At 43.0% G+C, this 24002-nt stretch overlaps 1 protein-coding gene across 7 annotated transcripts in view; it reads right to left on the bottom strand.

The window, feature by feature from the left end:
• Positions 1–14995: 14995 nt before the first annotated feature.
• The window catches only part of LUC7L2 (LUC7 like 2, pre-mRNA splicing factor), a 66275-nt gene continuing 57268 nt past the window's right edge, over positions 14996–24002 (bottom strand). For all 7 annotated transcript variants that reach the window (XM_008965967.4, XM_055115444.2, XM_063606120.1 and 4 more), the window contains 2 exons: positions 20448–20639; positions 14996–16029 (listed from right to left, as the gene is read on the bottom strand). In XM_008965967.4, the coding sequence (XP_008964215.1) occupies positions 15852–16029; positions 20448–20639 (370 nt within the window). In that variant the 3' untranslated portion in view covers positions 14996–15851. The remainder of the gene's footprint in view (positions 16030–20447; positions 20640–24002) is intronic.

Here is a 24002-nt window from a genome sequence, read left to right as displayed (position 1 = left end):
ACAATGTGTTTATCCATTCACCAGTTGATAGACATTAGTCTTGTCTCCAGTCTGGGGTGGTTATGAATTAAGCTGTTATGAACATGTCAGTACAAGTACTTGTATGGAAGTGTTTTCATTTCTCCCGGATTCCTGGGGATTAGATCACTGGGTCAGGTGCTAAGTATATAGTTCACCTTTTAAGAAATTGCCAGGCGGGGCATGGTGGCTCACGCCTGTAATCCCAGCACTTTGGGAGGCCGAGGCGGGGCGGGGCGGGGTGGGGGGGGGAAGGGGAGGGGATCATCTGAGGTTGGGAGTTTGAGACCAGCCTGACCAATGTGGAGAAATACCATCTCGACTAAAAATACAAAATTAGCCGGGTGTGGTGGCACATGCCTGTAATCCCAGCTACTCAGGAGGTTGAGGCAGGAGAATCACTTGCACCTGGGAGGTGGAGGTTGCAGTGAGCTGAGATCACGCCATTGCACTCCAGCCTGGGCAACAAGAGCGAAACTCCATCTCAAAAAAAAAAAAAAAATTGCCAAAATGTTTCCCAAAGAAGGTGTATCATGTTCTATTTCCACCAACAATGCATGAAAGTCCAGGTGCTACAAGTCCTCACCAACACTTGGTGTTGTCTTTTTACTTTCAGGCCTACCGATCGGTGTATGGTGGTATCTCATTTAAACTTGCATTTCTGATCCAGTGCAGTGGCTCACGCCTCTAATCCCAATACTTTAGGAGGCTAAGGCAGGAGGATCTCTTGGACCCAGGAGTTCTAGACCAGCCTGAGCAACAAAGCAAGACCCTGTATATACCAAAGAAAATAGCCGGGAATGGTGGCACATGTCTGTGGTCCCAGTTACTCAGGTGGGAGGATCACTTGAGCCCAGGAGTTCAAGGCTGTAGTGAGCTACAATCACACCACTGCACTCTAGTCTGGGTGACAAAGTGAGACACCTCCATCTCAAAAATAAATAAAATTGCATTTCTGAACAATACACGTTTGTTTGGCCGGCTCCACCAATCTCAGCTGGGCTCCCCTACATCTGCAAGTTGGCTTGGGTGGCCTTCTCTAGCCCGGCCTTGGCTGGAGCAGCCCTGTTCCGTGTGTCCTTCATTGTCCTCCAGCTACTGGGATAGGCAGGCATAGTCTTATGACAATGGCAAGAGAGCCAAAAGAAACACGCAAGGCCTTTTGAGGCCTAGGTCAGAACTGACACACCATCCTTTCCCCAACAGGCCACTAGCTGGAGCCACAGAAACAGCCAAACTCAGTGGGCAGGGGTGGGGGAGTCCAGCCAGTCCTGGAGTAGATGGAGCTGCAGGCTCAGGTGGCAAAGGGCATGGATGCAGGGAGAGGCAAAGAACTGGACCAGAGATGATCTCAAACACATAATCCCTCCTGTGAATGTTTCACAATTTATGCCTAATAACTCGTAGAAAAATGACTAATGATGGCCGGGTGCGGTGGCTCACACCTGTAATCCCAGCACTTTGGGAGGCTGAGGCAGGTGGATCACCTGAGGTCAGGAGTTGGAGACCAGCATGGCCAATGTGGCAAAACCCCATCTGTACTGAAAATACAAGAAATTAGCCATGTGTGGTGGTACATGCCTGTAATTCCAGCTACTCAGGAAGCTGAGGCATGAGAATTGCTTGAACCTGGGAGACAGTGGTTGTAGTTAGCTGAGATCATGCCACTGCATTCCAGCCTGGGCAACAGAGCGAGACTCTGTCTCAAACAAACAAACTAATGATGAATTTTTTTTTTTTTTTTTTTTTTGGAGGTAGAGTCTCCCTCAGCTGCCTGGGCTGGAGTGCAGTAGTGTAATCTTGGCTTACTGCAACCACCGTCTCCTGGGTTCAAGCGATTCTCCCATCTCAGTCTCCTGAGTAGCTGGGACTATAGGCACCCGCCATCATGCCTGGCTAATTTTTGTATTTTAGTAAAGATGGGTTTCGCCATGTTGGCCAGGCTGGTCTTGAACTCCTGACCTCAGCTGATCCACCTGCCTCGGCCTCCCAAAGGGCTAGGATTACAGGCATGAGCCACTGTGCCTGGCCAAATCATTCATTTCTTGAATATCTGTAGGAAGAGTCTAGAGGCTGGGTCTGTCAGTTCTGCACAGTGGCGTCTTTCTCACAGATGGCATTTCCCACTTCACAGGGTGTTAAGTTGTTCTTTGTCCCCTGTCGAGTCAAGCTCCAGCCTCGCCTCAAACCCGTAAGGTCCTTGCACACACAGTCCGGGTGAGGCTGTGAGGATCCAAGGACACCGAGTGAAGTGAGGGCAGCAGGACCCAGTGCCTGGCCATTCTAGCTGGGACTGGCCACCTGGCAGTGTCGTAGCCAACATCTGTGGTGACTCTGCCATGCCCCAGGTAGTGTGTGTGAACAGTTTACATATAGAGCGCATGGAATTCCCACAATGACCCAGTACATTAGTGGGTTAGTTTGGCTTTTAGTAACAAAAACCCAATTCCAAGCTGCCTACGCAAGAAAGAGAAATGATTAGAAGACTCAGGAGGGCCTTAGAGAGGCCAAGAGTAGGGATACAACTGGGCTTGGGACTGGCTGGAGCCGGGCTCCTCATGTCCTGCCTCGACCTCTCTTCCTGTGCCTGGGTCACTCGCTTCTGCGGTGGCCAGCTTTATCTGCTCCTGGAGAACATGGCGGCACATGGCCACTAGCAGCTGTCAACTTCCGTGACATCCTCAGTTCAAGAGAACAGCCAGTCCAAGCTAGAAACTAGTCCCAAGGAAGGACTGGGATTGTTTTAAACAGGCTCAGGCACCCGCCTCTGGACCACTAAGCTGTCACTGTTACCAGTGTGGAAACGTCCACATTGACTAAAACATTCGTGTGATTGCAGAGGTGTGAAGGGGGGGGTTCCCTAGACAGTGGGGGAAGGGCAGACGGAACAACAGCAGTCTTCTTCCATGCTTGCGTTTTTATTTCCATTTAATAGATGAGACTCAAGGAAAAAAATGCGCAGGTAGAGTGTGTGGGTTAAGAGTACAGACCCAGCCAGGCACAATGGCTCATGCTTGTAATCCCACCACTTTGGGAGCCTGAGGTGGGCAGATCACTCGAGGTCAGGAGTTCGAGACCAGCCTGGCCAACATGGTGAAACCCTGTCTCTACTAAAAAATACACAAATTAGCTGGGTATGGTGGTGCGTACCTGTAATCCCAGCTACTTGGGAGGCTGAGACAGGAGAATCACTTGAACGTGGGAGGTGGAGGTTGCAATGAGCCAAGATTGTGCCATTGCACTCCAGCCTGGGTGACAGAGCAAGACCCTATCTCAAAAAAAAAAAAAAAAAATTACAGGCCCTATATAAGATCTGAATAGACACTTCACCAAAAAGATATACAAAAAGCAAATAAACACATGACTTTAAGTGGATAAGCGGCGGGGCACCCTTACAATGGATTCTACTCAATGTGAAAAGGTGGGATGTGCTGATGCACACAGCACGGGTGAGTCTCAGCAGCATCGTGTTAAGGGAAGGAAGTCGGCATAAAAGTCTGTATGCCAATAACTCCATTTATATAAAGTTCTAGAGAAGATAATGCTCATGCTAGAGAGATCAGTGGTTGCCGGGGCCAGAGGTTTGAGGAGAGGATTGGGAGAGGCCAGGAGAGAATTTGTGGGGAGATGGAACTATTCTATATCATGATTGCAGTGGTGGGATACATTTGTCAACTTACTGTATGCTTAAAATTTGATTTTTTTTTGAGACGGAGTCTCGCTCTGTCACCCAGGCTGGAGTGCAGTGGCACAATCTTGGCTCACTGCAGCCTCCACCTCCAGGGTTCAAGTGATTCTCCTGCCTCACCCTCCCGAATAGCTGGGATTACAGGTGCCTGCCACCATGCCGGCTAATTTTTTGTGTTTTTGGTAGAGATGGGGCTTCACCATGTTGGCCAGGCTGGTCTCGAACTCCTGACCTCAAGTGATCCACTCCCCTCGGCCCCCCAAAGTGCTGGGATTACAGGCATGAGCCACTGCACCCAGCCGAAATTGGTGAATTTTATTGTGGGAAAATTAAATCTCAATAAAGTTTTTTTTAGAAAGGTAGCCATTATCATTTTTAGGCATCTCTTACAGGTTTTGCCTTTGAATAAACGCAATAAAAATAAAGTAGTAGGTCCTGGGGTTAATCTAAACTACATTCAACTCCCCCAGGCCCTATCATGATACCTTGAGTACCTTTTTGACTTTTTTAAGCCTCAGGAATCTCATCTGTAAGTCTGGAGATGGTAACTTCTAGCTTATAGATTTATTGTTGTGAAGGACGAAGAGATGATGTGGATAACTCCTCAGTGCTGGGGTTATCTAGTCTGACTTTGGTAAATGTATTATTATTGCTTCCCAAGGGCACACAGCTTCTAAGTGGCAGATTCAGGGCTCAAACCGAAGTCTGTTTCCAAACCCTAGCTCCTGGCCGCCCGCGCCGCACCGCCTCACTAGCGCCCTCTTGCGCTAGTTCTATGCTCCAAGCACACTTCGGATTCTTTGACTTCCCCTGTAAGAACACAGCGTGCTGATCAACAAACCAGAGCATCTGCTTCTATTTGTAACTCTAAGTAGAAAATTGACATTCAGCTTTTATAAATACTTTTAAAAAACAGGAACAGGCTGCAAGTCTTTTGATTTGGAAACTCTTGAGTAGCAAGGAGAAGGCTCAGAAGGCCACAAGGAATCCATACCGCTTACAGAGGGAGGGAGGGCAGGCTTTGGCCCCAGCAACTCATCAAGATGACTGCCGTGTAAAGGGGTTTGGCTGTTGATGCTCCCAGCCAAGGAAGGAAGGTAGGTGGCCAGTGCCTCCAGCTGTAAGCAGAAGCCTGGGTGTCACTGGTTGGGAGTAAGAGAAGGAGAATGAGAACAAACCATGATGATAAGTTGGTTCTGAATTATGACCAGGCAAAGGGTGGGAGAACTGTGGCCACATTTGAGCTCTGATAAGAGCAAAGCTGGAATCTTAAATATTTAGACGCGGAGCCCTAAAGGATGTACTTGACAAGCAATAAAAATCTTAGAAACACTTTAGTGATTCTCACGGCTTGCTTCTTATTCCAACTGCAAATTAACCTGGCAGTCTGAGAACATACTCTATTTTAACTTCCAAGCTCCTCACAGCAAACATCCTGTGTCTGGGACATCAGGAGCCTTTCAGCTCCTCCCAGCCTCAGGGCCAAGTACCACAGGCTCAGGGCTCCCCAGGGCCAGGTGCTGGCTGGAATCGCCTGTGAGGTTAAAAAACGCACGTGATGCTGGGTGCGGTGGCTCACACCGAAGTGCTCCCAGCACTTTGGGAGGCCGAGGCGGGGGATCACTTGAGGTCAGGAGTTCGAGACCAGCCTGGCCAACATGGTTGAAACCCTGTCTCTACTAAAAATACAAAAATTAGCCTGGTGTAGCTGCAGGCACCTGTAATCCCAGCTATTCAGGAGGCTGAGGCAGAAGAATAACTTGAACCCCGGAGGTGGAGGTTGCAGTGAGCCGAGAATGTGCCACTGCACTCCAGCCTGGGTGACAGAGCAAGACTCCATCTTAAAAAAAAAAAAAAAAAAAAAGGCCGGGCGCGGTGGCTCACGCCTGTAATCCCAGCACTTTGGGAGGCCAAGGCAGGCTGATCACCTGAGGTCGGGAGTTCGAGACCAGCCTGACCAACATGGAGAAACCCCGTCTCTACTAAAAAATACAAAATTAGCCGGGTGTGGTGGCACATGCCTGTAATGCCAGCTACTCGGGAGACTGAGGCAGGAGAATCGCTTGAACTCAGGAAGTGGAGGTTGTGGTGAGCCGAGATTGTGCCATTGTACTCCAGCCTGTGCAACAAGAAAGAAATTACATCTCCAAAAAAAAAAAAAAAAAAAAAAACAACCACACACCGCAGGTACTCAGACTCCTCCCAGGTGCAGGATTCAATCTGAGTAAGCCAAGGTAGTGGTAGGAGTGATCCCGGGGCCTGGAAATCTGGAACATTTTTGTTTTACTTGGTGAGGATGGCGACTGAGTGAAAGTCTGGTCTGCTATTCGAGAAAGCTACTATTGTCCCAAGTTGGCAAGCCAAGAAACAGCAGTATAAACATTATTTAGAACTATGAAAACAAATACAAGAAGGAACCACAGAAAGCACCTAAAGTGGTTCTAACCAGTGGTGTCCGAAGTCAGAATAGTGATTATCTTGAGAAGCGGGGACTATTAGCTTGGAAGGAGCATCAGGGAACTTTCTAGGGTGCTGGAAATGGTCCGTATCTTGATCTGGGTGGGAGTTGGGCGTTGGCCCTCCCTATCCATGGATTCTGCATCGGTGAATTCAACCAACCTTGGGTTTAAAATATTTGGGAGAAAATCATTTTAAAAAATACAAATGATATACAAACAATGTAACAACTGTTTACGTAGCATTTACATTGTATCAGGTGTTATAAGTAATGTAGAGGTGACTTAAAGTATACAGAGACGATATGCATAGGTTATGTGCAAATGCCACACCATTTTGTATGAGAGACTTGTGCACCCTCAGATTTGGCGCTTGAACCCAGGAAGCAGAGGCGGAGGCTGCACTGAACCGAGATCACACCACTGCACTCAGACCTGAGGAACAGTTAGATTCCGTCTCAAAAAAAAAAATTGGGGGGGGGGGTCCTGCAATCAATCCCCCGTAGATACCAAGGAATGACCATACATATATAAAAACCCATCAAGCTGTACTCGCAAGATTGTGTATTTCGCCTGCATATAATTTAAACTCTGTAAATGTCTCCCTCCAAAGAGGAATCAGTTTACAGCGAGACTAGGCTGCAGGCAGACTTTTTTTTTTCTTTTTCTTTTTTCAAAGACAGAGTCCCTCTCTGTTGACTGGGCTGGAGTGCAGTGGTGTGATCACAGCTCACTGCAGTCTCAACTCCTGGGCGCCAGTGATCCTCCTGCCTCAGCCTCCCAAGCAGCTGGGAGTACGGGCACAGGCCACTGTGCCTGGCTAGATTTTAAATATTTTGTAGAGACAGGATCTCCCTTTGTTGCCTGTGTTGGGCTTGAACTCCTGGGCTCAAGCAATCCTCCTGCCTTAGCCTCTCAAAGTGCTGGAATTACAAGCGTGAGGCACCGTGCCTGGTCAGGACTGATTTTTTTTTTTTTTAAACATACATTTACAAACTTAAAACCATCTCCACCTTTTTAAAAAACACCATATTCATATCTCCTTTGATAAAAATAGAAATTAGATGTTTTAAAAGGTCCACAAGAGTCTGGTGTACGGCCTGGGTTGAGAAGTTCTGACTTCAGAAATGCTTCCTGCAACTGCTTTTTAAAAATAGCTTCTAACCCTTTCTTTCACCAAGGTAAATTCTCATGAGTTTCAACCTCTACTTTAGAGCATACCTTTGCTTTCTGCAAGCAGAAGTTTGAAGAGAAGAGCTACACAGTAGGTTGGTCTGCATGGAATTCCTCTACTTCTTCTAGTCTCTTCCCACCAGGCACTGCCAGCTGCTATTGTTTGAAACTGACACTCAACATTACCACCAGCCCCAGCTTATGTAGTGGAGCTTTTGAGGCCGGGCTCTGACTCAGGCTGGCCTAGCGGATCGCAGGCCACAGAAGAGCAGCTCTGGATATTTGGTTTTTCAGTAGGTCAGGCATGGGATGGGGGTCCCCAAACAAGGTCTTTCCCAATTTTCCTGGTAATTCTGATGCTGGTTGGTGGTCCAGAAGCCACATTTTGAGCTACCCTGCCTAAAAGAGTCCATACTGCCAACAGGAAAAAAAAAAAAGTGTATATATTTTCAATCAGATTTACTGAGGCATAATGAAGAAAGTGTATCTATTTTAAGACTGCCTTTTGACAAATGTAGGCACCCATGTAACTACTGCCAATCAAAATATGGAAGATTTCCAACACGCTAGAAAGTTCCCTCTCTGCCATTAATCCTTGGTCCTCCCTGAGGTCCGGCCCCAGGCAAACCTGCTTTCTGTCCCTAGAAACCAGTTTTGCCTGTTCTAGGATTTCACATAGAGAATTGATTGTACAGTATGTGTACTCTTTTGTGTCTCATTCCTTTAGCTCAGCTTTTGATTTATTAGCTCAGCATGTTTTAAAGGTATTCATGTTGCTGCTTGTGTCAGTAATCCTTTCCTTTATAGAGATGTATCACAATTTATCCTTTTTTTTTTTTTTCTGAGACAGGGTCTCACTCTGTCACCCAGGCTGGAGTGCAATGGCGCAATCTCGGCTCACTGCTGCAACCTCCACCCCCCTAGGTTCAAGTGATTCTTCTGCCTCAGCCTCCCAAGTAGCTGGGATTATAGGCACCTGCCACCATGCCTAGCTAATTTTTGTATTTTTAGTAGAGACAGGGTTTCACCACGTTGGCCAGGCTGGTTTCGAACTGCTGACCTCAAGTGACCTGCCTGCCTCGGCCTCCCAAAGTGCTGGGATTAGAGGGGTGAGCCACCACACCTGGCCTGTTTATCTGCTTTCTAATTGATGGATATTTCCGCTCTTATGAATACAGCTGCTATGAATGTTCAAATACAAGTGTTTGACTGGACAGAAGTCTTCATTTCCCTTGGGTACCTAGGAGGATTGCTGGGTCATATGGTAAGGATATGCTTATTTGTAAGAAGCTGCCTGTTTTCCAAAATAGCTGTACCATGTTACAACACCACTAGCAAATGAGTTCTGGTTGCTCTACATCTTCATTCATACTTAGGTGCTGTCAGTCTTTTTACTTTTGATCATTCTAGTGGATGTGTAATGGGATCTCATAGTTTTAACTTTTTTTTTTTTTGAGATGGAGTTTCGCTTTTGTTGCCCAGGCTGGAGTGCAACGGCTCAATCTCGGCTCACCACAACCTCTGCCTCCCAGATTCAAGTGATTCTCCTGCCTCAGCCTCCCAAGTACCTGGGATTACAGGCATGCACCACCACGCCTGGCTAATTTTGTATTTTTAGTAGAGATGGGGTTTCTCCATGTTGGTCAGGCCAGTCTCGAACTCCCGACCTCAGGTGATCTGCCTGCCTCAGCCTCCCAAAGTGCTGGGATTACAAGCATTAGGCATTGCGCCCGGCAGTTTTAACTTTCATTTCATAATGAGCGATGATGGTGATTCTCCTTTTATGTGCTCAACGGCCATCTGAATATTTTCTTTTGTGATTCTGATTCAGAGTGTTTAGAGATCGTATTTTGAGGAACCCTGCCTTAAAAACACCCATATATATGGCCTCCAGAAAAGAACGACTTGAAGTGATGATTTATTTACTTATTTTTTGAGACAGGGTCTTGCTCTCTCACCCAGGCTGGAGTGCAGTGGCAAAATCTCGGCCCACTGCAATCTCCACTTCCAGGATTAAAGCAATTCTCGTGCCTCAGCCTCCTGAGTAGTTGCAATTACAGGTGCGCGCCACCACGTCTGGCTAATTTTTGTATTTTTAGTAGAAATGGAGTTTCACCGTGTTGGCCAGGCTGGTCTTGAACTCCTGAACTCACATGATCCACTCACCTCAGCCTGGGATTACAGGCGTAAGCCACCACGCCTGGCCTAAAGTGACTATTTAAATGGAAAATCTAAGAGTTCCTCCCCCCAACTTTGTGAAAATTTTCAAAAATACAGAAAAGTTGAAAAACCAGTGATCTACTTAGATCTAACAGTGAACAATTTGTTACACCCGCTCTTTATGTGTGTTTATCAAATTGTTGAACTATTTAAAAGTAAGCTGCAGACATCCAGATGCTTCATCCTTAAATACTTTAGCACTTATCTCCTAAGAATATTCTTCTATGTAATGGCAATTCCACCATTATACCTAATAAAATTAACAATAAATTCATATTCAATCCATATCCTAATTTCTCGTTATTCCAGCCTTTTAAACAAAGATCCAGAGTTCAAGCCCTCTTACTGATTATCATCTCTTCAGTCTCCTTGTGTTTCATTACCTAGTAGATTGTCGTATTGATTTCAAGTAAATTAAACTTTCTGAACAAAAATTTCAAGAAATCAAAAAATGTAACTGGCCAGGCAGGGTAGCTCATACCTATACTCCCAGCACTTTGGGAAGCCAAGGTGGGAGGATCACTTGAGCTCAGGGGTTTGAGACCAGCCTGGGAAACATAGTGTGATCCCATCTCTGCAAAAAAAAAATTAAATTTTTTTTTAAAAAATTAGCTGAGTGGGAGGGTGGTGGGTGGGGGCGGGGCTATTCAGGAGGCTGAGGCAGGAGGATTACTTGAGTCCAGGAGGTCAAAACTATAGAAAGCCATGTGCACCACTGCACCCCAGCCTGGGCAACATGGTGAGACCCTGTCTGAAAACAAAAAACAAAAAATGGTAACTCCTATATACCATGTTATTTGGATAACTATCGGTTTTTTATCTGTTACAATCAGCTTGAGAGATACTATGAGACTAGAATAAAAGGTGCTGGAAATGGGACAGTACTTGCAGTTATCATCCTGCCTCATTCATTTCAGTCTTTTTTGTAATGGACATTTCTGTTGCTCCCTTCTTGCCACTCCCAGCTGAATCCTACCTGTCACAATACTTTATGCCAGAAAGAGCCTTTCACTTAGAATCAAAAAGGTGTCAGCTGACTCTGTCCTATTAGTCACTCAGCATGGCTCAGCTTCCTACTCCGAAAAACGGGCATGATGGTGATAGAATATGGTCCCTTCGAGTAACCACAGGATTGCTATACAAATCAAATGAGATCGTGTGAGTTAATGTATGTTGGAAAACATGAGGCACTTCATTCATTCATTCCACATTCATCGAGCATCGTCTATGTAGGTCTCTGTAGGTCTCTGTGCCAGGGACAGAGATGTGAGAAAAAGGTTGCGAGAGGTTCTGGGAAAAGTTGCCTTGCTCTTAAGAGACACAAGATGAAATGGTTTCTCTTCATATGGATATAGGGCTCAGATGCTAGTCCAAGATATGGAGCTGGCATGCAACTCAATCACACGAGCTGCTAAGGTCCCTTCAGAGTTTAAGCCCATTTGAATGTATTTTCTTTTACAGGTAGCCAACAGCATCCAGAGACAGGTGTGAACAGCATTTGAGACTTGAAGAATCAGTCTCCCAAAGGAGCATCAGAGCAGATTTTGATGCTGGCACCAGCCTTTGACTTCTGCTTGGCTGGCCCCATCTCTTGGATCCCTGCTTGACTGACAGCCCAATTCTGTGAGTCTCAAAGCCTTGCTTCAGCCTAAACTCTCCAATGCTGGCCATTAGCTTGTTCTGATCCCCAGATATGCCTACAGACCCCAAACCTCTAACACCCTAATGTTTCTGCTGCTACCTGGAGAACATGCCAGTGTGCTGCCTGCTGACCCTAGAGACCCCAAGGCCCCACTCATGCATGGCCCCAGTACTACTCTGCTGACAGACCCCTGCCTGCTCTCCCCTACTCAGCCTCTGCCCAGGGAAACCCTGTTCTCTCAGCTCTCTAATCTTTCCTGACTCCCCTGAGAGAGAAAATGCTTTTTCAAATAACAGGCAGTACAAAGAAAAATACTGAGAAAGGGCAACTTCATATTGCCTTATTTATATCCCAGGAAATTTTAATTATCAACAGTCAAGATATAATAAAATCGTGATGTAGGCTGCGCGCAGTGGCATACACCTGTAGTCCCAGCACTCTAGGAGGCTGATGCAGGCAGATCGCTGGGGCTCAGGAGTTGGAGATCAGCTTTGCCAACACAGTGAAACCCTGTCTCTACTAAAACTAGTCAGGCATGGTGGTACACACCTGTCGTCCCAGCTACTCAGGGGCCTGAGGTGAAAAGATCGCCTGAGCCCAGGATGTTGAGGCTGTAGTGAGCCGAGATTGTGCCACTGCACGCCAGCCGGGGCAACACACTGAGACCCTGTCTTAAAAAAAAAAGAAAGAAAAACAAAAAACAAACCCCACAGCATTTATTTGAAAAAACTTAAAGGCAGATAACCATTACCTAAAAACCATTTTTGAAAGAAAATCATTATTACATCAAATAGCTTCTGCTTTTTCAGATACAAAACAGACAAGAATGTGTTTCAAACTATTTAAGTCAGTACAGCATGTGGTAGTGAACTAATTCTGGACGTTCCTGGCTGTGCTTGCTGGTCTTGCGTTGGGGGCAGGCACTCAACTAGCCCAGGGCAGCAGCTAATTTACCAGTTGAAGGGACATGTTTCAATGGTTTCACAACTAGGATAGCCGTAAAAGCTGAACATCCACATTAGGCATGTGGGGTTTTTTTTTTTTAATACGTAATATTTACTTAGATTTTTAAAGCTAAAAAATCCATAAATGGGCTGGATGTGGTGGCTCATGTCTGTAATCTCAGCACCTTGGGAGGCTGAGGTGGGAGAATTGCTTGAGCCCAGGAGTTGGAGACCAGCCTGGGCAATAAAGCAAGACTCCATCTCTACAATTTTTTTTTTGAAATGGGAGTTTTACTCTTGTCGCCCAGGCTGGGGTGCAGTGGCACCATCTCGGCTCACTGCAACCTCTGCCTCCAGGGTTCAAGTGATTCTCCTGCCTCAGTCTCCGGAGTAGCTGGGATTACAGGCATGTGCCACCATGCCCGGTAATTTTGTTTTGTTTTTTGAGATGAAGTCTCACACTGTTGCCCAGACTGGAGTGCGATCTCGGCTCACTGCAGCCTCTGCCTCCCGGGTTCAAACGATTCTCGTGCCTTAAGCCACCCGAATAGCTGAGACTACAGGTGTGTGCTACCATACCCGGCTAATTTTTTTTTTTTTTTTTTCAGTAGAGATGGGGTTTCACCATGTTGGCCAGGCTGGCCTTGAACTCCTGACCTCAAGTGATCTGCCTGCCTCGGCCTCCCAAAATGCTGAGATTACAGGCATGAGTCACCATATCCGGCCTCTACACATTTTTTTTTTTAAATTAGCTGGGCATGGTGGTACGTGCCTATAATCCCAGCTCCTTGGGAGGGTGAAGTGGGAAGATCACTTGTGCCCAGGACATTGAGGTTGCAGTGAGCTAAGATCATGCCACTGTGCTCTAGCTTGGTGACACAGGAAGACCTTACATTAAAAAAAAAAAAAAAAAAAACCCTATAAACATTTAACAATTATAACCAGCATTTATTTGGAAAAACTTAAATGATGTACATAATCATTACCTAAAAACCATTTTGAAAGAATTTACGACATCAAATGGCAAAAGTGTTTGTGGAAATTGTAATGCATACTGGGCGATGGCTCAAAAGGCCGATGTTGAAAGCTATCACTAAAAATAGATGCTTAAAATGTAACATGCAGGGGAAAGAGGGAACTTGGAAAAGATAAAGGTATATTGGTTTTAGGTCTAATAATCACAGGTAAGAAAGTCTTTGTTTAAAAAACAAGCCTGGCAGGGGTAGGGCAGGGAGGGGTTGCTCATGCCTTATACTCCCAGCACTTTGGGAGGCTGAGGCAGGCCTATCACCTGAGGCCAGCAGTTCAAGACCAGCCTGGGCAACACGGCGAAACCCCGTCTCTACTAAAAATACAAAAATTAGCCGGGCGTGGTGGTGCACGTCTATAATCCCAGCTACTCGGGAGGCTGAGGCAGGAGAATTGCTTGAACCCAGGAGGCGGAAGTTGCAGTGAGCTGAGATTGCACCATTGCACTCCAGCCTGGGCAACAAGAGTGAAACTCCGTCTCAAAAAAATAAAAAACATACCTATTTAAGGAGGCTTTTTTCCTTAGTTTTAGTTGGTGTTGATAAGCTCAGCAAAGGAGCTTTAGGGTAATACTTGATGACAGCAAAATGAAGGAAACCTTACTGAAGGTAAAAACTTAGCAAAACACTCCCCAGAGGGACAAAAGTTTTTTGCAAATACAATATACTTAGTTATGCTTTCTACCAGTCACCAACACAGAAAGACCAAAAATTATGTATGAGAAAGTGATATTAAGATTTGAGATTTTATTCTAATTCAGTGGCATCAATCATGTAAAGAGCCATGCGGTTGAAGTGGTCCGCTGTGGCACGCAGCCCCACAGTGATGCTGCGCTTTATGCCCTGTTCATGTTGGGGCAGCATACCATCTAGAAACCACAACTGCAGTAACCATTGATATATAGACCTGTGTTACTTCTACAAGTGTTCCATTCCAACTGTACATATGCTTTAGAGTTCAAAATCTAAGTGCAGATATACTATTATAATGGGCCAGGTCCCAGACGTTCTTCCTCACACCAATCATCTAGTCCTTTTGATCTTACTCCAAACCCCAATGTACGAAATCTGAAGTGCTTGTAAGGATTTAGAACAGCACAGACTACCCGGAACAAAGGAGATACAAAACATTTCTTAGCAACCAAAAATAAAAGGGAAATGGGCCACTGAGGCAGATGGGTCTCTCAGATTAAATGCCATATAAATTGCATGTGTGGAACCAAATACAGCAGAAAACCCTCAGTTAATGAGGCATAGCTTGGTAAATTGGGAACTTGATGAGGGTTTTTAAAGTAATCTGGTATCACTTAGAATGGCCTTAGTTTCCCATTCTCTCAGCACCTTCACAGAGGCCCACATGCCTCTGACATCAAATCTGTCAAACTTGGGGACAAAGGACATTAACAGTTCTTGAAAGGTGACCTTAGTTAATGATACCCACAGATACTAATTTCATTACTTAAGGAATCTGTGTTCCTCAGAATTTCCAGAATCACAAGTGATACCTGCCAATTACAGTTTAAGTTACTAATGGATATACAACTCTTCAAGGCAGAAACTTAAGTCTCATTATGTTGGTTACATATACTGTTTTTATTTGGGTTTGTTGAATGAGAATAAAAACACCCCAGTTTCTTCTGCAGGTCGAGCCCTTCTCTATAACGGTCATTACAAACAACCCTGAAGTGGCTGGAATATAGTCAGCAAGGGGCCCACATGAACAGCTCATCTGGAATCTTTGCAAGTACATATTTATGTCCTTTGGTGCCTTGCACAGTAAGGCACTGTTAATGACGTAACAGAATAGAGGAAATGCCCACAGCAAATAGTTCTAGTGACAATTTACTAGACAAGTTACAGTTTAATAATGGTGGTGGTGATTGTTTCTTTCATTTTATTATTTTTTTACAATAAGGGTGTAGCCTTTATACTCCACACACACAAAATAAAACAAGTGCTTATTACGAAAAGAGTCCCTGCCCCCACCCCCTAGAACATCCTGAACATAGCAATTCAACAGAACAGAAAAATCAAGACGTTTGATTTCAAAATTTCAATAAAAAAGCAAAAGTATGTAATGCAACAGCTGTTCAACTTCCAACTCTAAATAGGCACCATTAAACAAAAAACCCCAGTATTTTAAATTTCTCCAGCACACATTCCAGGATCAATGCTCTGAACTGTAATCAGCTAGTAATTCATAACGGGAATACAGCCTTAGAATGGAAGCTATATTGCTTCCCTGCCCCCTTTCTCTTACAATTGGAGAGTGTAGGTATTAAGGGATACAAAGTCAGAGGAAGAATAATTAAAAAGAAAAATGCCCAAAGCTGCAGCTGTTTGGACTAGGAAGACAGCATTTTACAAACGTTCAAAAAATCCCAAGGCAAGTAACACAATTTGTTCACTAGCACTCTTACTTGAAAGAATAAAGAGATCAGCATCTTATTATATAAAACTGTACTTTCAGAACTGTATTACAGGTTCACCAGAAACTATGGATGTAGTTTTAGGCATCATCAAGGAAAACAGGTTCAGTTCAGATCAAGTTAGATACTGTACATCTAGCCTAGCTGGATCTGGTGTCTGGATCTGCTCACTGTCACCCTGAACAGCTGTGAACTAAACAATAGTACGTAACTCCGTAGGAAGCTTAAGGACTGAAGAAATGTACACAGCTAGTTAGATCTCCCCTGCTTCGCGCTCTTCAGAGCTCCTCCTGTCTTCTGATCTGCCATTAGCACTCTCATAGGACCGCTTCTTATCTTTCCGATCTCTGTCACGAGGTGATCTGTCTCTTGAACTCCTGTCTCTGTCACATGATGCTAAGTCTTGGTCTCTGAATCTTTCTTTTGAGGATCTGAAAAATATTAATTTGAGGAGCAAAATATGTTGGGAAACCCAAAAACCCAAATTAAAGAATAGGATAAATATTAAGCTCTTGATAGCTGAAGATATATAGACGAATATACCCATGACAGAGGAGTCAGTTTTCTGACAAATTACAGAGCACTACCATAGTTGATAAGGGCATTAAAACAAGAAGATGGGTGAAAAACAAATAGCAGAGGGTCAGAAGGCTAAAATAATTTCTTACAGGCTACTCTCATTATCTCAGAGACAACACAGTTTCTCCAATTCATAAAAGGTATTTTAATATAAAAAATAATACATAGATAACAGCTTTAAAAAGTGAAAGAAATGTATTATCTAAATTTTAAATGGCTTAGAATAGGGGCCAGATGGTGACTATCTGGGGTACTGCAGGTCCATGCAATCTTTGTGGCAGTTCTTTTCTTTTTAGAATGTAAAAACCATCCATAGCTTGCTGGTTGTACAGGCTACCGGCCAGATTTGGCCTATCGGCAACAGTTTGCCAACACCTGACTTAGATAAGAGAACTACTCAATTATTAATATGAATTTAAATAACCACTTTTAAAAATCTACTCATACTGAGTTAGCTTATTCAACCAACAAGGGGAAATAAAAAAAGACAAAGATGCTCACACTAATAAATCTTGATTAGCCATAACTGTTTACTACCTTCTCCATTCCCATACCCAACTTCATATAAGAAAGGTAAATAATAAATCAATCGGAAAACCAAACATTATGGAATCAGAATAAACATGGAATCTTCCATACTTCCAACATCTAAAATTCAACAAATTACATTTATTTGGTTCTTTACAGGTGACACAGCACTTTTACATAATTATCTCACTCAACCCATATTCAAAATTAGGATCTGAGGCACTACCAAGAACCTGAATAAGTAATACTTTCAGGAAAATAAAAAATATGACTGTTCAGTTTTAGAAATATAGTTAAGGAGGGTTAAACAAAAAATGGTTCTAAAATAATTTCCACTTTGAACATTCTACTTAATGTTTTAATAAACTTAAAATGATATAAAAAGACTGGGCACGGTGACTCACGCCTGTAATCCCAGCACTTTGGGAGGCCAAGGCAGGCGGATCACTTGAGGTCAGGAGTTCAAGACCAGCCTAGCCAACATAGTGAAACCCCCGTCTCTACTTAAAATACAAAAAAATTAGCTGAGAGTGGTGGCGTGTGCCTGTAGTCCCAGCTACTCGGGAGGCTGAGGCAGGAGAATCACTTGAACCTGGGAGGCGGAGGCTGCAGTGAGCCCAGATCGCATCACTGCACTCCAGCCTGGGTGACAGAGAAAGACTCCATCTCAACAACAACAAAAAAAATCACAGTGCCAAGTCTAGTGATTCCACGTCTACACTAGTCCTATCCATAGCCTTTGTTGGAATAAATATGAAAAGAGACGGTAAAAATGATACCTAAAAAGACACTAGATGCCAAACAGTCCCAGTGATCAGTAATAACTAAAAAACTATGAGTATCAACTACTATGTCCCACACATAGTAGTTTCCATATACTATTTTACTCAAACTACCAATAATCTTAACAAAGCAGGTATTCTTACTTTCTCCACTTAGTAGATGCGGAAAGACAGGTGAGATAGTTATAAATTACTTAGCCAAGGTGGGACGTGGTGGCTCATGCCTGTAATCCCAGCATTTTGGGAGGCCAAGGCGGGTGGATCACCTGAGGTCGGGAGTTTGAGACCAGCCCGGCCAACATGGCGTAACCCTGTCCCTACTAAAAATACAAAAATAGCCAGGTGTGGTGGCCTGGGCCTGTAATCCCAGCTACTTGGGAGGCCGAGGCAAAAGAATCGCTTGAACCCGCAAGGCAGAGGTTGCAACGAGCCGAGATCGCGCCACTGCCCTCCAGCCTGGGTGACAGAACGAGACTCTAGTCTCAAAAAAAAAAAAAAAAAAATTAGCCTAAACCAATGAACCCAAGTAATCTGACTTCTTTGGAGTCTGCACTAAACATGTTTGAACAGAGCAAAAAGACAGATTAGATAGATGCAAATGGTCCTCATTTACGCAGGGCACTATTGCCGGGAAGAGGTCACAAAGACAATCTACTTATATCAGAGACAAGTATTTCACAGTAGGGAAAGGAGAACAGCAAAACATAAAAGGCTTTCAATAAGAACTTTTACCTTGAAAAATTAAACCCAAATATGTAGCAATAACTTGATGTTGTATGAAATACCAAGTAGGTTTTAACAGCAATTATCTGGTAATTTTTAGTAAAAACAAAGAATGATGCTTTAAAAGAGAATAATTTGAATTCAAAGATGAGAAAGTGCTCGAGAAAAGCAAAACTTTTAATAGTTTTACAAAAATAATCCTCTTTATGAACATGCTGACATCTTAGATATGATCATGTATCATGTATGGTGGAAAAATTCCTATACAACTTCATAAACGCAAGAAGCATCAGGGACTAAAATAACACAATCTCAGATTAGGGGACTTCACGCCCATCCTTCCCATACCCATCACCAATAAAGACATTTAGGAGTTCAGCAACAACAATGACAGTTGGGCAGATTTGACACAGGAAAATGTCTAAACCTTCCATCACCTAGCAGGATAATTCTGAAAATTCATTGTGCAGATAAGACAGGTAACTTTTAAAAAATGCTCATTTCTGAACACTGCACTGAAGGTAGACCCCCAAAATCAGTTTCAAGAGTGTGAGATAAGAGGCCTACAAATCACTCTGTCCTTTACAAACTCCCTGCTCATTCTCTGCATTTGCCTAGGATATTCACTCTATATGGAATATCTTTTTCCTAGCTGATTCTACCTGTTCAAATTTTACCGACTACCTGAAGCCATTTTTGATTACTCTGTTATTTGCCTCATCTAAACTCTCGGATCATTTATTCTATGATATGCAGTTTAGCACTTTATAAGATGTGGTAGTCTTATGCCAGTCTAATTATTGTCAAAGATGTCAATCCTTCGTTCTAACTCACATAGGAAACTTTTTTTTTTTTTTTTTTTGAGAGCTGGAGTCTCGCTCTGTCACCCAGGCTGGAGTGCAGTGGTGCGATCTTGGCTCACTGCAACCTCCACCTTTGTGTTCAAGCAATTCTCCTTCCTCAGCCTCCTGAGTAGCTGGGATTACAGGCATGTGCCACCATGCCCGGCTAATGTTTGTATTTTAGTAGAGACGGGGTTGGTTGGCCAGGCTGGTCTTGAACTCCTGATCTCAAGTGATACGCCCATCTCGGTCTCCCAAAGTGCTGGGATTATAAGCGTGAGCCATGGCACCCAGCCTCACATAGGAAACTTCTTAGAGCAACTTAAAGTTGTTCAACTATGTTATACGTCTTTCTTATGTTTTACTAAGTCTAGTACAGTAAAACATATACAATTATTATTAAAATCACCTTAAGAAATACTAAAAACAAGGCCAGAATATAAGAAATAAAATATTGAGAGCCTATTAACAAACTCAGCTTGTGAGTGATTTCAGGGAATGGAAAGTTGAGTCAAAAAAAAATAGGAAAGATTTTAACAGCTTTCTGTGGATTTTATTACAGATTTTATGTGGAGTAATCCACAGAATATGTAAGACTAGTAGGTACTAGGCACTCAAAAAATGTTTATCATACATATACTTTTGAATAGTTGTCAAGAAAAAAGCAATTTTAAACATGGCTTACATTACACAGAAATTACCTGGTTTAAGGGCCATCATGTGACCTGAGAAGTTTTGACAGTTTGATCTATACAGACTATGAATGCTAAACTCTTCTACCACATTATAATCCTTTGTCTATTCTTAATAGATATTCAAGTCCTCAAACATACCTTACCTTATGCCTGCACCTTTTGAATGTTCTCATTAAACCAAGGGAAGTCTTGGAACGTCCTTAAGATTATTAGTCTGCCTTGCCAAGCTGAAGGTATGTAACAATACATATCTATAGTGCAGATAAAACAAGAATATACTAGAATGTGTCTGCTCTGAAAAAGCATCCCAGCTCAAATAAGTTTAGAAAACAATAAATCAAAGCTAAACAACTCTTGTAATGAAAGGACTTCTCAGAGCCCCTAATTTGCTGATCCATACTAAGGGCATTGGTATTTAAAATTATTTACCTGTAAAGAACTTTTTTCCAAGACACACTAAGCAGAGAAAAGCAGTAACCTCTACACATATTGGTTCCAATTTCTTGCTCTGGCTCATAAGTATATTCTTTCAAAACTACCCACATAATCACAGAAAAATGTTGTACACCCACACATAAATGTGTACATATTACCAGATGCAAAAGTTTCAAACCAATAATCTGAACTCTAAACATAAGTAAACATAAACAACTCTAAAACATTAAGGTAGCTCCATATCCTCTGATTGACACATCAATACCTCCTCTTGGATCGTTCTCTGCTCCTATCTCTAGAACTGTGCCGACTTCTCTGGTGGCTACGGCTGCGGCTACGGCTGCTGGAGCGGGACCTGTGGCGATGGCGTTTCTCCCGAGATTTGGATCGAGTTCTCCTCTTGCGTTCACGTGACATGGAGCGAGATCGATGTCTGCGATGCTCTCTGGACCTGGATCTACCAGACAAGATTTGATTTTGTTTCTACCTTTGTAATTACTATATTTCTCATTTTATATTTCTCATTTATTAAAGCCTTTTCTTTAAAGAGAAACTTTTTTTCAGTAGTCTTAATGTCAATTATATTCCAAGTCAGCTAAATCTACACTGAATTGCTGGTGTGTTAATAACTACATACTAGAATTCAAAATAAAACATTAATAATTCTCAGCCAGGCTCCGTGGCTCACACCTGTAATCCCAACACTTTGGGAGTCTGAGGCAGGAGGATCGCTTGAGCTCAGGATTTCAAGACCAGCCTAGGCAACATGGCGAAACTCTGTCTCTATAAAACATACAAAAATTAGCTGGACACAGAGGCACATGCCTGTAGTCCCAGCTACTCAGGAAGCTGAGGTGGGAGAATCTCTTGAGCCAGGGAGGTCAAGGCTGCTGCAATGACCTGGTGATCACACCGCTGCAGTCCAGCCTGGGCAAAAGAGTGAAATTCTGTCTCAAAAACAAGACACTGATTGATAATTCTCAGAGAGCAATCAGTAATGTATAAATTTATTATCAGAAATAGTTTTTCAAGTGAAGGCAACTTTTGAACCACTACTATATGCCAGGGGCTATATTATCTAGATTTGTTATGAATTTAATTGCACTTAAATATCTTGAACATTTTTGTATTCTCTAGAAATTAAATAAGTACCTGACAGACCTGGATAGAAGGGAAGAGATGAGGAAGAATACGTCAGGACAAATTACTCTTTGTCTGAATTAGAAAGGTGAGATAACCATAGAAGTAAGTTTTTAATGCCCACAATATGCATGTCTAGTCACAGTGTAATCAAAACAGAGTAAGGGCCAGGGGTAGTAGCTCACGCCTTTAATCCCAGCACTTTGGGAGGCTAAGGAAGGATGATCACCCAAGCCCAGGAAGTCAAGGCTACAGGGAGCTGTGTTCACACCACTGCATTCCAGCCTGGGCAATAGAGAGCAAGACAAAACAAACACAGTAAGACAGTTCTCTATTCAAGGAGCAGAGAGTTTGGGAGAAAGAACACTTGCGAAAATCATTTTTGAGAACTTGACTCAGATTGCAAAAAAAATGTATTTCTAATGAATACACAGAAATAGAGAACGAAAAACATTCTGAAAAACCAGAAAATATACGATCAAGGTGCTGGCAAAATAAAAACATTTTTTGGAAAGAAAAAAACCCACAGGGTAAGACACTTTTACAGCCTCCACCAGGTCACAAACTAACTTGTGGGGTGGGTGGGGGTGCATGGTGAGGGTGGAAATGGCATGGAGAGGACATAAACGTTTGACAGAAAACAAGGGGAAACAAAGGAATGCAACTTTGTTAGAAGAGTCACTTTAAGAATGATGGAAATGTTCTCAACTGGATTATGGTGATAGTTGCACAGCTTTAAATCTGCTAAAAAATCACTGACTTCAGAGTAAATCATATATATATATATATATTTTATACCTCAATAAAACTCTTAAATTTAAGTCACTTTAAGAATGTGAGGTTTGCTCATAATTTGATACAGCAAGTTCAAAATCATATTATACATATGAGATAGTTTACAAATACAGTTTATCTTCAACTGATTGTTATGAACGATGCTAAAAGGCATTCAGCTTATGTCAACATTATAGTCAAAGAAAGGTACATGACATGGACGTAGCTTTAGCCACACTTAAAAAGAGTATTTCTGGCTGGGCACAATAGCTTGTGTCTGTAATCCCAGCACTTGGGGAGGCCACAACGGGAGGACTGCTTAATCCTTAAACGGGAGGAGTTCAAGACCAGCCTGGGCAACATAGGGAGACCCCGTATCTACAATAAATTTTTAAAAATTAGCTGGACATGGTGGCACACGCCTGTGGTCCCAGCTACTCAGGACAGAGTGAGACCCTGTCTCAAAAAAAAAAAAAAAGCGTTATTTCCACAGCTGAAAAGAGTAATTCCAAAAGGAAGCAGAGGGAAAAAATATAAAACTCTCAGTGTAAGTTTTATCAAATCATACTTCGTTTAACCACTCATTTTGAGTTATTATGAATGCCATTTCTTCCTATGTATAACTTTATTCATCTTTTAAAAAATTCTAGGTAATTTTTTCATCCAAAAAATATTCACTAGGTATTTTTGCACTGTTCTAGGTACTAGGGGAGGTTGAGTAGCAAGTAAAATAAAGTTCCTGCACTAAACTTAGTGCTTATACTATAGAAAGGGATCTATACAGGTTTGTAGGCAGTAAATAAAGATATGTCAGGTGGTTAAGAAAAAAAAAAAAAGATCTATTGCTGGACATGGTGACTCATGCCTGTAATCCCAGCACTTTGGAAGGCTGAGGCAGGTGGATCACTTGAGGTCAGGAGTTCAAGACCAGCCTGGCCAACATGGTGAAACCCCTACTCTACTAAAAATACAAAAAAAAAAAAAAAAAAAACTTAGCAGGGCATGGTGGCACGTGCCTATAATCCTAGCTACTAGGGAGCCTAAGGTAGAAGAATCACTTGAACCTGGGAGGCGGAGGTTGCAGTGAGCTGGCATTTTGCCACTGCACTCCAGCCTGGGCAACAGAGCAAGACTCCATCTCAAAAAAAAATTGAAAGATGTTATTACGTAGAGTGGAAAAAGAGAAAAGAGTGGAAATATTTATACGGAATAAGCAGGGAAGGCTTTTCTGATAGGTTGGCACTGAAGCAAAGCTGAAAGAAGAAAGGGAACAAGTGAATCAGTCATCTCAGACAGGAGTGCTTCAGGCTGAGGGAACACAGATGCAAAGTCCCTGAGGTGGGAAAAAGCTCAGCATGTTGAAGGAAAAGACCAGTGTGGCTGGAATGAAGTGAGCAAAAGGAAGTAATATCAGGGTCTTACAGGCAGGATGACCAGGTACTTTATCATTCAAACTAGAAGGCTCTGAATAAGTTACTGAGTGTAATGAGAAGCTATTAATACATATTCTGGGATAAAAGACATAAACCAGAACTATCCCAGGGCAGTTTGGGCTATGCCAAGCTTGTCCAACCTGTGGCCTCCAAGCCGCATGCTGCCCAGGATGGCTTTGAATACAGCCCAACACAAATTTGTAAACTTTCTTAAAATATTATGAGATTTCTTTGCAATTTTTTTTTCAGCTCATCAGTTATCATTAGTGTATCTGATGTGTGGCCCAGGTAAGCCAAAAGATTGGACACCCCAGGCCACACCGTCACCCTATGTAAAAGCTTTGGTAAAGATGTTAACTTCTCATATGAATGAGATGAAAAACCTTTGGAGAATCAGAGGGCTGATGTGATGTATTTCATTTATTTAAAGGCTCATCCTGGCTGACGTGTGAAAAATAGAATGAGGTGAAGAA

The sequence above is a fragment of the Pan paniscus genome, chromosome 6 (genome assembly GCF_029289425.2).
Source record: "Pan paniscus chromosome 6, NHGRI_mPanPan1-v2.0_pri, whole genome shotgun sequence".
Classification (NCBI taxonomy): domain Eukaryota; kingdom Metazoa; phylum Chordata; class Mammalia; order Primates; family Hominidae; genus Pan; species Pan paniscus.
The sequence above is the reverse complement of the archived record's forward strand: the minus strand, read 5'-3'. Positions and strand labels throughout refer to the sequence as shown.